The sequence below is a fragment of the Danio rerio genome, chromosome 15, assembly GCF_052040795.2.
Source record: "Danio rerio strain M-AB ecotype USA chromosome 15, GRCz13ab, whole genome shotgun sequence".
Classification (NCBI taxonomy): domain Eukaryota; kingdom Metazoa; phylum Chordata; class Actinopteri; order Cypriniformes; family Danionidae; genus Danio; species Danio rerio.
The window spans coordinates 39,077,781-39,090,379 of record NC_141035.1 but is presented as its reverse complement, the minus strand read 5'-3'; the positions used below and the strand labels follow the sequence as shown (position 1 = coordinate 39,090,379).

The 12,599-nt window shown below is 46.2% G+C and overlaps 1 protein-coding gene across 3 annotated transcripts in view; it reads right to left on the bottom strand.

Moving 5' to 3' along the window:
- Nucleotides 1-6,367, bottom strand: part of masp1 (MBL associated serine protease 1) — a 36,546-nt gene extending 30,179 nt beyond the window's left edge. For 2 of the 3 annotated variants that reach the window (NM_001386256.1, NM_001386257.1), the window contains exons 1-2: nucleotides 6,207-6,367; nucleotides 5,400-5,622 (exon numbers count right to left, since the gene is read on the bottom strand). In NM_001386256.1, the coding sequence (NP_001373185.1) occupies nucleotides 5,400-5,622; nucleotides 6,207-6,220 (237 nt within the window). In that variant the 5' untranslated portion in view covers nucleotides 6,221-6,367. The remainder of the gene's footprint in view (nucleotides 1-5,399; nucleotides 5,623-6,206) is intronic. The other variant, XR_015508177.1, reaches the window with a different exon arrangement.
- Between the last annotated feature and the right edge of the window lie 6,232 nt (nucleotides 6,368-12,599).

Below are 12,599 nucleotides of genomic sequence, written 5' to 3'. Positions count from 1 at the left end.
GCATCAGTGAGAGTAAAATGCTGAAAAGATTACCACTTTCTAAATATACCTGCATGAACATATAAAAGGCCACACAGTTTGAACACTCCCAGTCTCTCCTTCTTTGGATGAACCCGCACAAATTACACCAAAGAATGCTGCCAAACCCTCAATTTAAGAAATATCTGCACAAACACAAAAACTGGCATCCGCATCAACACAATTACACTCAGCAGACAGCCAAACTGTCAATCAAACATGCAAACACTGCAGACCGAGACCACAGCCAAGTCTTCATTGTGCTCACAAACACTCACACAAGCACACGCAAACAGCACTAAACATGTCTCTTATCTGGCTCCCAGCTTGAGTGTTTACTTTACCCGTGTCAGTGAACGGACGGTAACCCCCAGTTACCAAAGATGTGTGAGACATGCTTATGCCAATGCAAGAATCCTAATTGCACAGCTATTTCACCAGACACACCTCAAGCTAAATGACTGCACAACAGGCAAGGTTATTAGCCTTTTTTAAAGGAGTTCAAATGTGGGACACGCTGCATTTCACTGAATTTCTGTGTTTTTGAAACTAATGAAGACAACAGAAGTTAATGATACACACTAACCGGCCACTTTATTAGGTACACCTGTCCAACTGCTTGTTAGCGCAAATTTCAAATCAGCCAGTCACATGGCAGCAACTCAATGAATTTCAGCATATAGACATGGTCAGTACGATCTGCTGCAGTTCAAACCGAGCAACCGAATGGGGAAGAAAGGTGATTTAAGTGACTTTGAATGTGGAATGGTTGTTGGTGCCAGACAGGCTGGTCTGAGTGTTTCAACCGAGTTTCTTATTACAACCGAGGTATGCTGACGAGCATCTCTGAATGCACAACACGTCCAACCTTGAGGCAGATGAGCTACAGCAGCAGAAGACCACACCAGGTGCTACTCCTGTCAGCTAAGAATAGCAAACTGAGGCTACAATTCACACAGGCTCACCAAAATTGGACAATAGATGATTGGAAAAACGTTTCATGGTCTGATGAGTCTTGATTTTTGCCGCAACATTCGGATGGAAGGGTCAGAATTTGGCATCAACAACATGGAAGTATGAATCCATTCTGCCTTGTATCAATGGTTCAGGTTGGAAGTGATGGTGTAATGGTGTGGGGGATATTTTCTTGGCACACTTAGGGCCCATTAGTACCAATTGAGCATCATGTCAACGCCACAGCCTAAGTATTGTTGCTGACCATGTCTATTTCTTTATGACCACAGTGTACCCATTCTCTGTTGGCTACTTCCAGCAGGATAACGTGTCACGTCATAAAGCGTGAATCCTCTCAGACTGATTTCTTGAACATGACAATGAGTTCACTGTACTCAAATGGCCTTCACAATCACCAGATCTCAATCCAATAGAGCACCTTGGGGATGTGGTGGAATGGAAGATTCGCATAATGGATGTGCAGCCGACAAATCTGCAGCAACTGCGTGATGCGATCATGGTAATATGGACCAGAATCTCTGAGGAATATTTCCAGTACCTTGTTGAATCTATGCCACAAAGGATTAAGGCAGTTCTGAGGGCAAAAGGGGGTCCAACCCAGTACTAGTACGGTGTACCTAATAAAGTGGCAGGTGAGTGTATTTTAATTATTTAGCCTGACATGTTTACTGTTCCAAAATATTTCTTAAAATAAAAAAATATAGTGCTCAATGGGGAAAAAGTTATTGTTTTTCGCCCAAAAGCAACTTATCTTAGAGCAGTCATCAAAATACTGTGATATTTTTATTCAAGGTTATCATGCTGTCAGTATCACCAGGAAATGTCTAAACTCTTCTTTAAAACCCTGTATGCATGTTCACATGTGCAACAGTCATTATGTGTGTCTGTAAACTTTTTGTCTGCCACCCGGTTTTTTGGTCTGCTGGCTTGTTTCCATAGCAGGTTGCTGTGGGGCCCACTGAGAGTATTTGAATATGAATATGCCCCCCAGTAGTGTGGGCATCACACTGGCTCTTGTGAATTAAATGCCATTAACTCTATCCACCCAGGATACCAGGGCATCTGCCACAGACCTGTCTACCAAATGCTATTCTGACCCATTGAAACAATAAAATTCCGAGACTTGAAGTAAGAGGCTTACAATAAACATAACAAAAGATCTTTTAGGCACGTCTAGACGGATCTATGTGCTCTTTAATTGTCTGAAATGAAGAGCCTTCGAAATCAATACCAACAAAACAGGATAAAAAGAATAATAATTTCAACTTTTGAACTAAAAACATACACACTGAGACCAAGTATTACCATGTTTTAAACAGTGGTGTTCACACTAACACTGTTTTTTGTAAAAACTCAAAACTTTTGATCATACCATGTTTTGGAGACCTGAAAATGCAGACTTGCAAACAGGTCTCACAGTGCAAGTTTTTGTGTGTGTGTGTGTGTGTGCCTGTTTGCAGGCATGTAGTCAGTGCTGCCAAATATATTCAATGAAAGGTAGCCAAAGCTTACTTAAAAGGTCAACAAATGATGACGTTATCATAATGTCATCATGTCGTATTCAGGCCATTTTCATTGGTTTTGATTTATACAGCCTAGTCAATATTATTTCAGCCAAGTTCCTCAGAAAACATTTTTTGTGTTTCTGTTGACAGACAATGCAGACCATTAAGATTATATGAAGTCAATGCTCTGCACTAAAATCTGAGTTTAAAAACAAAACGTTGCCCCATACATCTCCACAAACAAGGTCTTTAAATAAAATGAAAATCAATAATAAGAGAACAGGGGTGCGTTTCCTAAACAACGACATAACTGGTGGCTAAACTATCATAGTACGATGCATCATTTAGCAAAAGAACGATGTAGTGATGTGTGTTTTCCAAAATTGTTTCTCTGTCGCAGATCCTTTGTTTAAACCATGTTAGTTATAACTTAAAACATCCATAACGATGCTCTAAACCGGAATTATGGAGAAAAAAACCCATACTTTTGGTGCAAATTATATTATTTTACACGCATTTAAAAACAAAATCCAATATTAAATTTGATAAAAACATGCACTCGTTTTCCATAATAATTTAAACATACAGTATGTAAACAGCCCATATAGGGCCTATGTTTCCTTTACTAATATATTGATAACAATCCCTATTCTATTCTAAAACAAAAAACCACTTAGCTAACATAAACCTTATCTCATATATAAATCATATAAATCATTAATGGTTGTAATTTACAATAGGCTATTTATGAAGAAATGAAGAAAAATACTACTCAATCATAATTATTATTAGTGTTTTTATTATTAGGTAGGATCTTGTTTATTTATTTATTTTTATTTTTTTATTGTAAAACACATTCAAGCCATTGCTGATATGTTCTAACCAACAGGCCCATGTCATGTACAATACAGATACATTTCTTAATAAATAATAACCTACTATAAATTAAAGTCATTGAAGTATGCTATATTTTTTGTTTTCTCAAGCTTTGAAGACGTAACATAAATTCTGCTTTTAAATAAAAGGTCACCTTTAGCTTTCGTCATGAGCCATGGCTGTGTTCAAAATGGCATAATGTTTTTCGAAGTGCACTGCGTAGGGAACGCACATGTCAATATGAAGATTGCTAAAACTGAACTGTAACAAATTACTTAAAGCAAATTACACCTAAGAGAGATGACCTTAATGTTTTTTTAACCATTCCAATTTAAAATGTTAGAATATTCCAAAAGTTCTAAAATAACTGGGAATAGAACACAACCAGGAACTACGCTTCTAACTACAGCTCTAGATGTGTAGTTGCAATCATACAAGTTTGAGACGCAGTTCGTTGGAACAATGGATTTGAGAAACGCCAAATCAAAGAACTATGTTTGTAATGACGCAACTTGCGACGTTACTTGGCTAACGATGGTTAAATAAATATATATATATATATATATATATATATATATATATTTTTTTTTTTTTTTTCTGTTGTTTTTTTATTTATTTTTTTTTTTGATTCAATATTTTTTTATTGAGTTTCAGTTTTTCAAATATGAAAGAACAACAATAAAAACCCCAAACCCATACCAATCCAACAGCGGGATAGCGCTCACATTAGCCAAAAATTAGCAAATATACAATTGTACATGTAGGTTTAAATACAACTACAAAGAAATAATAATTATTATAACCATAATAACAATAAATAAATAAATAAATAAATAAATAAACATACAAGAAAAATTAATAAAAACATTAAAAAAAAATTTAAAAAAAAAAAAATTAAAAAAAAAAAGAAAAAGCATTTATTCAGCTAACATATAACCATACAGACCATATGTATAGAAAAATCAAATTATTTGAGATTTTCCACAAAATCAATAAAAGGTTGCCACACCTTATAAAATTTTCCCTCCGACCCTCTTAATGAAAACCTGATTTTTTCTAAATGAAGACAAGACATAATTTCTCTAATCCACTGAGCATGAGTGGGAGGATTAGAATCCTTCCATTTTAGCAAAATAGCCCTACGTGCCAATAAAGTCGAAAATGAAATGATTTTACATTTTGAAGAAGGCAACTGTATATCCTCTGAAGTAACCCCAAATAGTGCCACCTGTGGATCTGGATCCAGCTTGTGCTGAAGAATCACAGATAACGTGTCAAATATAAACTTCCAGAAATGCTCTAAGTTGGGGCAAGTCCAGAACATATGAAATAAAGTGCCTTCAGCACAATTACATCTATTGCACAAAGGACTGGTACCTGGAAACATTTGGGCTAATTTAGTCTTAGAGATATAAGCTCTGTGCACTACTTTAAATTGAATAAGGGAGTGTCGGGCACACATTGATGATGAGTGAATTTTTTTAAGAATATCGTTCCATAGATCATTCGAAATTGAACCACAAAGATCCTCTTCCCAAGCACTCTTAATGTTATCTGTTAGGGTAGATGATTGGTTCAGAAGTAGATTATACAACATAGAAATTGAGCCTTTAGCTAGTATATTACAAGAAAGAAAATAATCTATTTATTTATTTTTTTTGCCGTTTTTTTTTTTTTTTTTTTTTGGTTTATGTTTGTTTACAAAAACACCAAATACAGTGGTTCGGAAAGTATTTAGACCCCCTTAAATATTTCACTCTGTTATATTGCGGCCATTTGCTGAAAACATTTAATGTACATTAATGTACACAAAGCACCCTATATTGGCAGAAAAACACAGAATTGTTGACATTTTTGCAGATTTATAAAAAAAGAAACATTTAAATATCACATGGTCCTATATTTGAATCATCAAAATAGGTGCTAGTTTTGTGACAAAATGCAAATATAGTACAGTTATTTGTGCTAAGAATAGATAAAAATGCCATTTGTTAAAATAGAGATAGATACATAACATCCACTTACCTTTAGGTAGTCGTACTCACATAGGTATGAAGGCTCTATGTCAAAGTGCATAAAATAAAGTCGGATTTGATATCCATCGGGTACAGTTATATTCCATTGTAGATCTGTTTCTTTAGGATAGGGTTCAGGAAAGTTTGGAGACTTGATGGTCCCATACATGTCTGAGAGTGGGATGACCTGAGTCCACAGGGGCCACACACACTGGGCCAGGATCACAAAGACACTGCAGTGAGCAGAGAGGGGGGTTTATTTCAACCATTAGGCTACATTGCTTTGATATTTAAACAAGATTAATCAAAAGTGTGTCATTATTCATTAAATAATAACTTAATTAAGTGGAATTAATATTTAAAACTAGTTTAGGGAGTTATTACTTATCACAAATAGCATAATTAGAGTTCAGGAACACAATGGCTCGAAATGTTATGTTAAAAAATGTAACGTTACGCTTGCTAGCAGAAAAGTAGCGTAACGTTACGTTCGTTTATTGGTAACCAAGCAACAGGCTTTCACCTTTTTCCGCTAGATTCTGTATCGCTCGGTTTATAGACGTATGCAATCACATCATAAATTAGCACATTCTCATATTGCAAGTAGCACATTAATAAACGTTTAGGTTAAAGTGCTTACAGTGGGCTAATCTCTGCTACAGAAACTTAAATCAAAGGACTAACCCAAGTAAATGGATAACTATTGATTGGATGGCCGAACGATCAGTTTGACAGCTTCTTAATCTAACGTTTATCTTGCAGGCTGTTTTACTGACGGAGAATAATTAAAGGTGTCAACTTAAAGAGATGTTCTTACCGTGTAAGCTCCATAACTTGATTTATTCCTCTGTCTGTTGGAAAGATGCTGTCGCCGTCCCGTCTGAACTCGACTTTTCCTCCACCACACGTCACATTGCAACTGTTTACACCGAGTGCTCTGCTCTGCTCTCCCCCGCGGACTGTGTGTGTCGGAACTCGGGGCGGGTGCAAGTTTGTGTTTTCACGCAGCTATAGCACGATATGTTATATTTCAGTATAAACAACAACCAGAATGCGGATGGTGTTTGTACTAAGTGAATAGCAATTTGCATATAATGAAACGCATGGAGCCATGACATATTGTTTCAATCTAAAATGCACAGTTTAACATACTAGCATTTGTTCTTGCATCGTCAAAATAAATAAAAGAAGAAAAAAAGGAAGGGGTAATTAAAAGATATTAGTATCTTAACAGTGTGGTTATGCATACAATTTAGTGATTTGGATTTGATTTGGACAGTGTAGCATACAATAACAAAGATCTAGCTGCTTTAATATTTAAAGTTGAATAAAATTAACTTTACAAGTCATTCCAGTGTATTAAAAAAGGGATAAGTTTATTAAAAAAAAAAACAGAGAGAAAAAACAGTTGTCATCATTTACTTAGCCTTTACTAGATTCAATCAAGGTTTTTTTTTTCTGTTGGACACAAAAAAAAATTAAAAACCTGTAAGCACTGACTTCCACGATTTTTTTTTTTGTACTTGACTGTGTCAATGGTTACATGGTTATTCAAATTCTGTAATATGTCTTTTGTGGTTAAAAAAAAAAGAAAAACCTCTGGAACAAGTCAATGGTAAATGATGACAGAATTTAAATGTGTAAATTAAACTGATTAATGTGTAAATTACTAAAAAAGTTGATTTGTTAGCATGTTTTTTTTATTACTTAAAATAATAATTTTAATTAAAATAAATCCAATTTATTTGAATATAACTTCAAAATGTAAAAGTAAATTGTTTTCGTGACTTACTGATTGTATAATTTGTTAGAAGGTACAAAACATTTGAAATATCTTTTTACTTTTCTGAAATACCTTTTTTTGTCATTTGTTGTGCAATAAACTTTTCTAACTAAGACCAGAATTTGCTTTAGAGGGGCCTCCAAATCCTCAAGCCAAACATTAAAACCAAAGTTCCTCCTTTCCTGTCTAATTGATCATGCTTGTCCATGATCTTATTTTGTTTTGTTTTTTTACTGCTCTTTTAAACCACAGATGTGATCATACTTTGACATGCAACTTGACATTATTATAATAAGGTTTAATTCAAATATGTGTATGATTGTCAGCCGAACATAATAAAAATAATTGAAAATAATTAGCCTACAATTAGATTTAAGTTCTGGTATTTGCAATTAATTTTTAAATCCAAGACCAAAACAATGTCTTAAAGAATTGGTGGAGTCTATTATTATTGTTTTTTTTTAAAGCAACTGACCTAAATTAAAGTGAAAGATTAAAATTGATTTTAAAAATTATGAAAAAGAAAGAAAAAAATCTTTTTTAAATCAATTTGAACCATTTGGTACTTGTTAACATGAATGAAAGCCTGCACATGCTGAAAAGAATAATATTTCTCATGACATTTAGTTATGAATTACATAAACACAAGGTAAGGATGCAAAATATTACACATTCAACTATACTGCGCCAGTCTTTAACAAACAATTTTTCAATTAAATTCCACATGAACCAGATGTTGCTGCAGATTTTTATGATGGCTTATTTCCAACTGAAACCAAATACTCAATAGGGCCAGGATTTTATTTTTGCTCTCATTTTTCCCTCACAGCAAACTAACATTTGTTGGGGCTTTTCATATTTCACACAAGCTGTCAAACTGACATTGTTAAAAGCACCGGTTTGTCAGGGTTCTGCCACTCTGGTCTTTGTAAATTCTTGTTTTGGTGGCAGAGCTCTGACACTACCCATGTCCGGTCCTGTTTCTGTCTCTGTGTGCGCGCGCACCGTCGTGGGTGTACGCAGAGTGTGCGCGCTTCTGCTTGACGCGGCCGCGCGCGCGCTCTGCGTCCCTCAGACGCGTGCGCTCTTGTACTCGTGTTTGTGTTTTCGTCTGTCAGCAGCGTGGTGTTTCATTCCCAGCGTCTCAGTCTTGTTGGTTTCGGTTTTGGTCGGCGCTGGGATGAAGCATGCATGCTGCATATGTGAGCGCATGGTGAGTGTTTTCATTCATCGTGTGCTCGTGTCTTGCGTCTTTTGTCAAAGCACATGGCTCGGTGTTTACATTGGTCACGTGCTTTTGTCGTGTGCTTCAGTGTTGTGTTATGTGAGCGCATGGCTTGTATTGTCTCTCTGTGTCATGCGCTCTCCCGTCTATTGTCTAGTCCCACCCTCCTTGTCAACCTATTATTAGTTAATTGTGTTCACCTGTGTGTCAATTTACTTTTTTGCTTTATAATCCCCCTCATGTTTTCAGTCCTTTGCGAGTTCGTTGTCTACACTCCCCGTGTTCCTGATCCTGTCTTGCCTTGTTCTTGTTGAGCCAAGTTTGTGTGTTTTGTTAATGTTTTCCCCCTCGGGGTAGTTTTGTTTTGCTTTTTATTTTTATTTTTATTAATAAATACCCATTGTTTCTTTGCACTTGAGTCCTCGCTCCTTTTCCCCACCTTAACCGTGACAGTACGAACTCGCCATAACAGAGGACTCAGCAGAAATATGGGTATCTTCCTTTTCCCATCTCCCAGTTCACGTCCCTCTGCATGCCAGCAGAAGGAACGTTTGGGCAAACTCTTTGGTCTTCATCAAGGGGAATCTTCAGTCAAGGAGTTTGCCTACCAGTTTGTCTACGCAGCAGAGGGGCTTGAGTTTACCACCACAGCACTGAAGGAGGCTTTCAATGCTGGACTCAACAGCCCCCTTCAGGCCTGGGAGATGGGGATGCTGGGGATACTGTCATTCTGGCAGTTTGTGAGCTATTTGTACCACAGCCAGGGAGACGGTGGCCTGCCTCCCCTTGGCCCACCGCCAATCCCGCTCACAGACTGCCAAATCCCCAGTCCTCCGATGACCCACCAACGGAGACGGAGGAGGAAGAACGGGCCCTCCTCACCTGTCACCCACCTAGAGGTGACTGAACCCACTGCAGCCCATCCAGCAACCACCCTGGCGGCAGCAACATCCCTCGAGGTGCCCGAAACAGACACTGCAACACTGTCAGAGGTAGTGGAGTGCCCAGCAGTGTCTGAAGAGGTGGCCAGCTTCCCGCCACCAAAAATAAGGAAGCGTAGGAGGAGAAAGGGCTCCTCCACCATACCGGCTCCAGCCCCTGAGCGCCCTCCAGTGTCGGCTCCAGCCCCTGAGCGCCCTCCAGTGTCTGCTCCAGCCCCTGAGCGCCCTCCAGTGTCGGCTCCAGCCCCAGAGCGCCCTCCAGTGTCGGCTCCAGCCCCAGAGCGCCCTCCAGTGTCGGCTCCAGCCCCAGAGCGCCCTCCAGTGTCGGCTCCAGCCCCAGAGCGCCCTCCAGTGTCGGCTCCAGCCCCAGAGCGCCCTCCAGTGTCGGCTCCAGCCCCAGAGCGCCCTCCAGTGTCGGCTCCAGCCCCAGAGCGCCCTCCAGTGTCGGCTCCAGCCCCAGAGCGCCCTCCAGTGTCGGCTCCAGCCCCAGAGCGCCCTCCAGTGTCGGCTCCAGCCCCAGAGCGCCCTCCAGTGTCGGCTCCAGCCCCAGAGCGCCCTCCAGTGTCGGCTCCAGCCCCAGAGCGCCCTCCAGTGTCGGCTCCAGCCCCAGAGCGCCCTCCAGTGTCGGCTCCAGCCCCAGAGCGCCCTCCAGTGTCGGCTCCAGCCCCAGAGCGCCCTCCAGTGTCGGCTCCAGCCCCAGAGCGCCCTCCAGTGTCGGCTCCAGCCCCAGAGCGCCCTCCAGTGTCGGCTCCAGCCCCAGAGCGCCCTCCAGTGTCGGCTCCAGCCCCAGAGCGCCCTCCAGTGTCGGCTCCAGCCCCAGAGCGCCCTCCAGTGTCGGCTCCAGCCCCAGAGCGCCCTCCAGTGTCGGCTCCAGCCCCAGAGCGCCCTCCAGTGTCGGCTCCAGCCCCAGAGCGCCCTCCAGTGTCGGCTCCAGCCCCAGAGCGCCCTCCAGTGTCGGCTCCAGCCCCAGAGCGCCCTCCAGTGTCGGCTCCAGCCCCAGAGCGCCCTCCAGTGTCGGCTCCAGCCCCAGAGCGCCCTCCAGTGTCGGCTCCAGCCCCAGAGCGCCCTCCAGTGTCGGCTCCAGCCCCAGAGCGCCCTCCAGTGTCGGCTCCAGCCCCAGAGCGCCCTCCAGTGTCGGCTCCAGCCCCAGAGCGCCCTCCAGTGTCGGCTCCAGCCCCAGAGCGCCCTCCAGTGTCGGCTCCAGCCCCAGAGCGCCCTCCAGTGTCGGCTCCAGCCCCAGAGCGCCCTCCAGTGTCGGCTCCAGCCCCAGAGCGCCCTCCAGTGTCGGCTCCAGCCCCAGAGCGCCCTCCAGTGTCGGCTCCAGCCCCAGAGCGCCCTCCAGTGTCGGCTCCAGCCCCAGAGCGCCCTCCAGTGTCGGCTCCAGCCCCAGAGCGCCCTCCAGTGTCGGCTCCAGCCCCAGAGCGCCCTCCAGTGTCGGCTCCAGCCCCAGAGCGCCCTCCAGTGTCGGCTCCAGCCCCAGAGCGCCCTCCAGTGTCGGCTCCAGCCCCAGAGCGCCCTCCAGTGTCGGCTCCAGCCCCAGAGCGCCCTCCAGTGTCGGCTCCAGCCCCAGAGCGCCCTCCAGTGTCGGCTCCAGCCCCAGAGCGCCCTCCAGTGTCGGCTCCAGCCCCAGAGCGCCCTCCAGTGTCGGCTCCAGCCCCAGAGCGCCCTCCAGTGTCGGCTCCAGCCCCAGAGCGCCCTCCAGTGTCGGCTCCAGCCCCAGAGCGCCCTCCAGTGTCGGCTCCAGCCCCAGAGCGCCCTCCAGTGTCGGCTCCAGCCCCAGAGCGCCCTCCAGTGTCGGCTCCAGCCCCAGAGCGCCCTCCAGTGTCGGCTCCAGCCCCAGAGCGCCCTCCAGTGTCGGCTCCAGCCCCAGAGCGCCCTCCAGTGTCGGCTCCAGCCCCAGAGCGCCCTCCAGTGTCGGCTCCAGCCCCAGAGCGCCCTCCAGTGTCGGCTCCAGCCCCAGAGCGCCCTCCAGTGTCGGCTCCAGCCCCAGAGCGCCCTCCAGTGTCGGCTCCAGCCCCAGAGCGCCCTCCAGTGTCGGCTCCAGCCCCAGAGCGCCCTCCAGTGTCGGCTCCAGCCCCAGAGCGCCCTCCAGTGTCGGCTCCAGCCCCAGAGCGCCCTCCAGTGTCGGCTCCAGCCCCAGAGCGCCCTCCAGTGTCGGCTCCAGCCCCAGAGCGCCCTCCAGTGTCGGCTCCAGCCCCAGAGCGCCCTCCAGTGTCGGCTCCAGCCCCAGAGCGCCCTCCAGTGTCGGCTCCAGCCCCAGAGCGCCCTCCAGTGTCGGCTCCAGCCCCAGAGCGCCCTCCAGTGTCGGCTCCAGCCCCAGAGCGCCCTCCAGTGTCGGCTCCAGCCCCAGAGCGCCCTCCAGTGTCGGCTCCAGCCCCAGAGCGCCCTCCAGTGTCGGCTCCAGCCCCAGAGCGCCCTCCAGTGTCGGCTCCAGCCCCAGAGCGCCCTCCAGTGTCGGCTCCAGCCCCAGAGCGCCCTCCAGTGTCGGCTCCAGCCCCAGAGCGCCCTCCAGTGTCGGCTCCAGCCCCAGAGCGCCCTCCAGTGTCGGCTCCAGCCCCAGAGCGCCCTCCAGTGTCGGCTCCAGCCCCAGAGCGCCCTCCAGTGTCGGCTCCAGCCCCAGAGCGCCCTCCAGTGTCGGCTCCAGCCCCAGAGCGCCCTCCAGTGTCGGCTCCAGCCCCAGAGCGCCCTCCAGTGTCGGCTCCAGCCCCAGAGCGCCCTCCAGTGTCGGCTCCAGCCCCAGAGCGCCCTCCAGTGTCGGCTCCAGCCCCAGAGCGCCCTCCAGTGTCGGCTCCAGCCCCAGAGCGCCCTCCAGTGTCGGCTCCAGCCCCAGAGCGCCCTCCAGTGTCGGCTCCAGCCCCAGAGCGCCCTCCAGTGTCGGCTCCAGCCCCAGAGCGCCCTCCAGTGTCGGCTCCAGCCCGGCTCCTTGCCCTGCCGGCGCCACCCAGACGCCTTGCCCAGCCGGCCCCAGCCCGGCTCCTTGCCCTGCCGGCGCCACCCAGACGCCTTGCCCAGCCGGCCCCAGCCCGGCTCCTTGCCCTGCCGGCGCCACCCAGACGCCTTGCCCAGCCGGCCCCAGCCCGGCTCCTTGCCCTGCCGGCGCCACCCAGACGCCTTGCCCAGCCGGCCCCAGCCCGGCTCCTTGCCCTGCCGGCGCCACCCAGACGCCTTGCCCTGCCGGCGCCACCCAGACGCCTTGCCCAGCCGGCCCCAGCCCGGCTCCTTGCCCTGCCGGCGCCACCCAGACGTCTAGCCCTGCCGGCA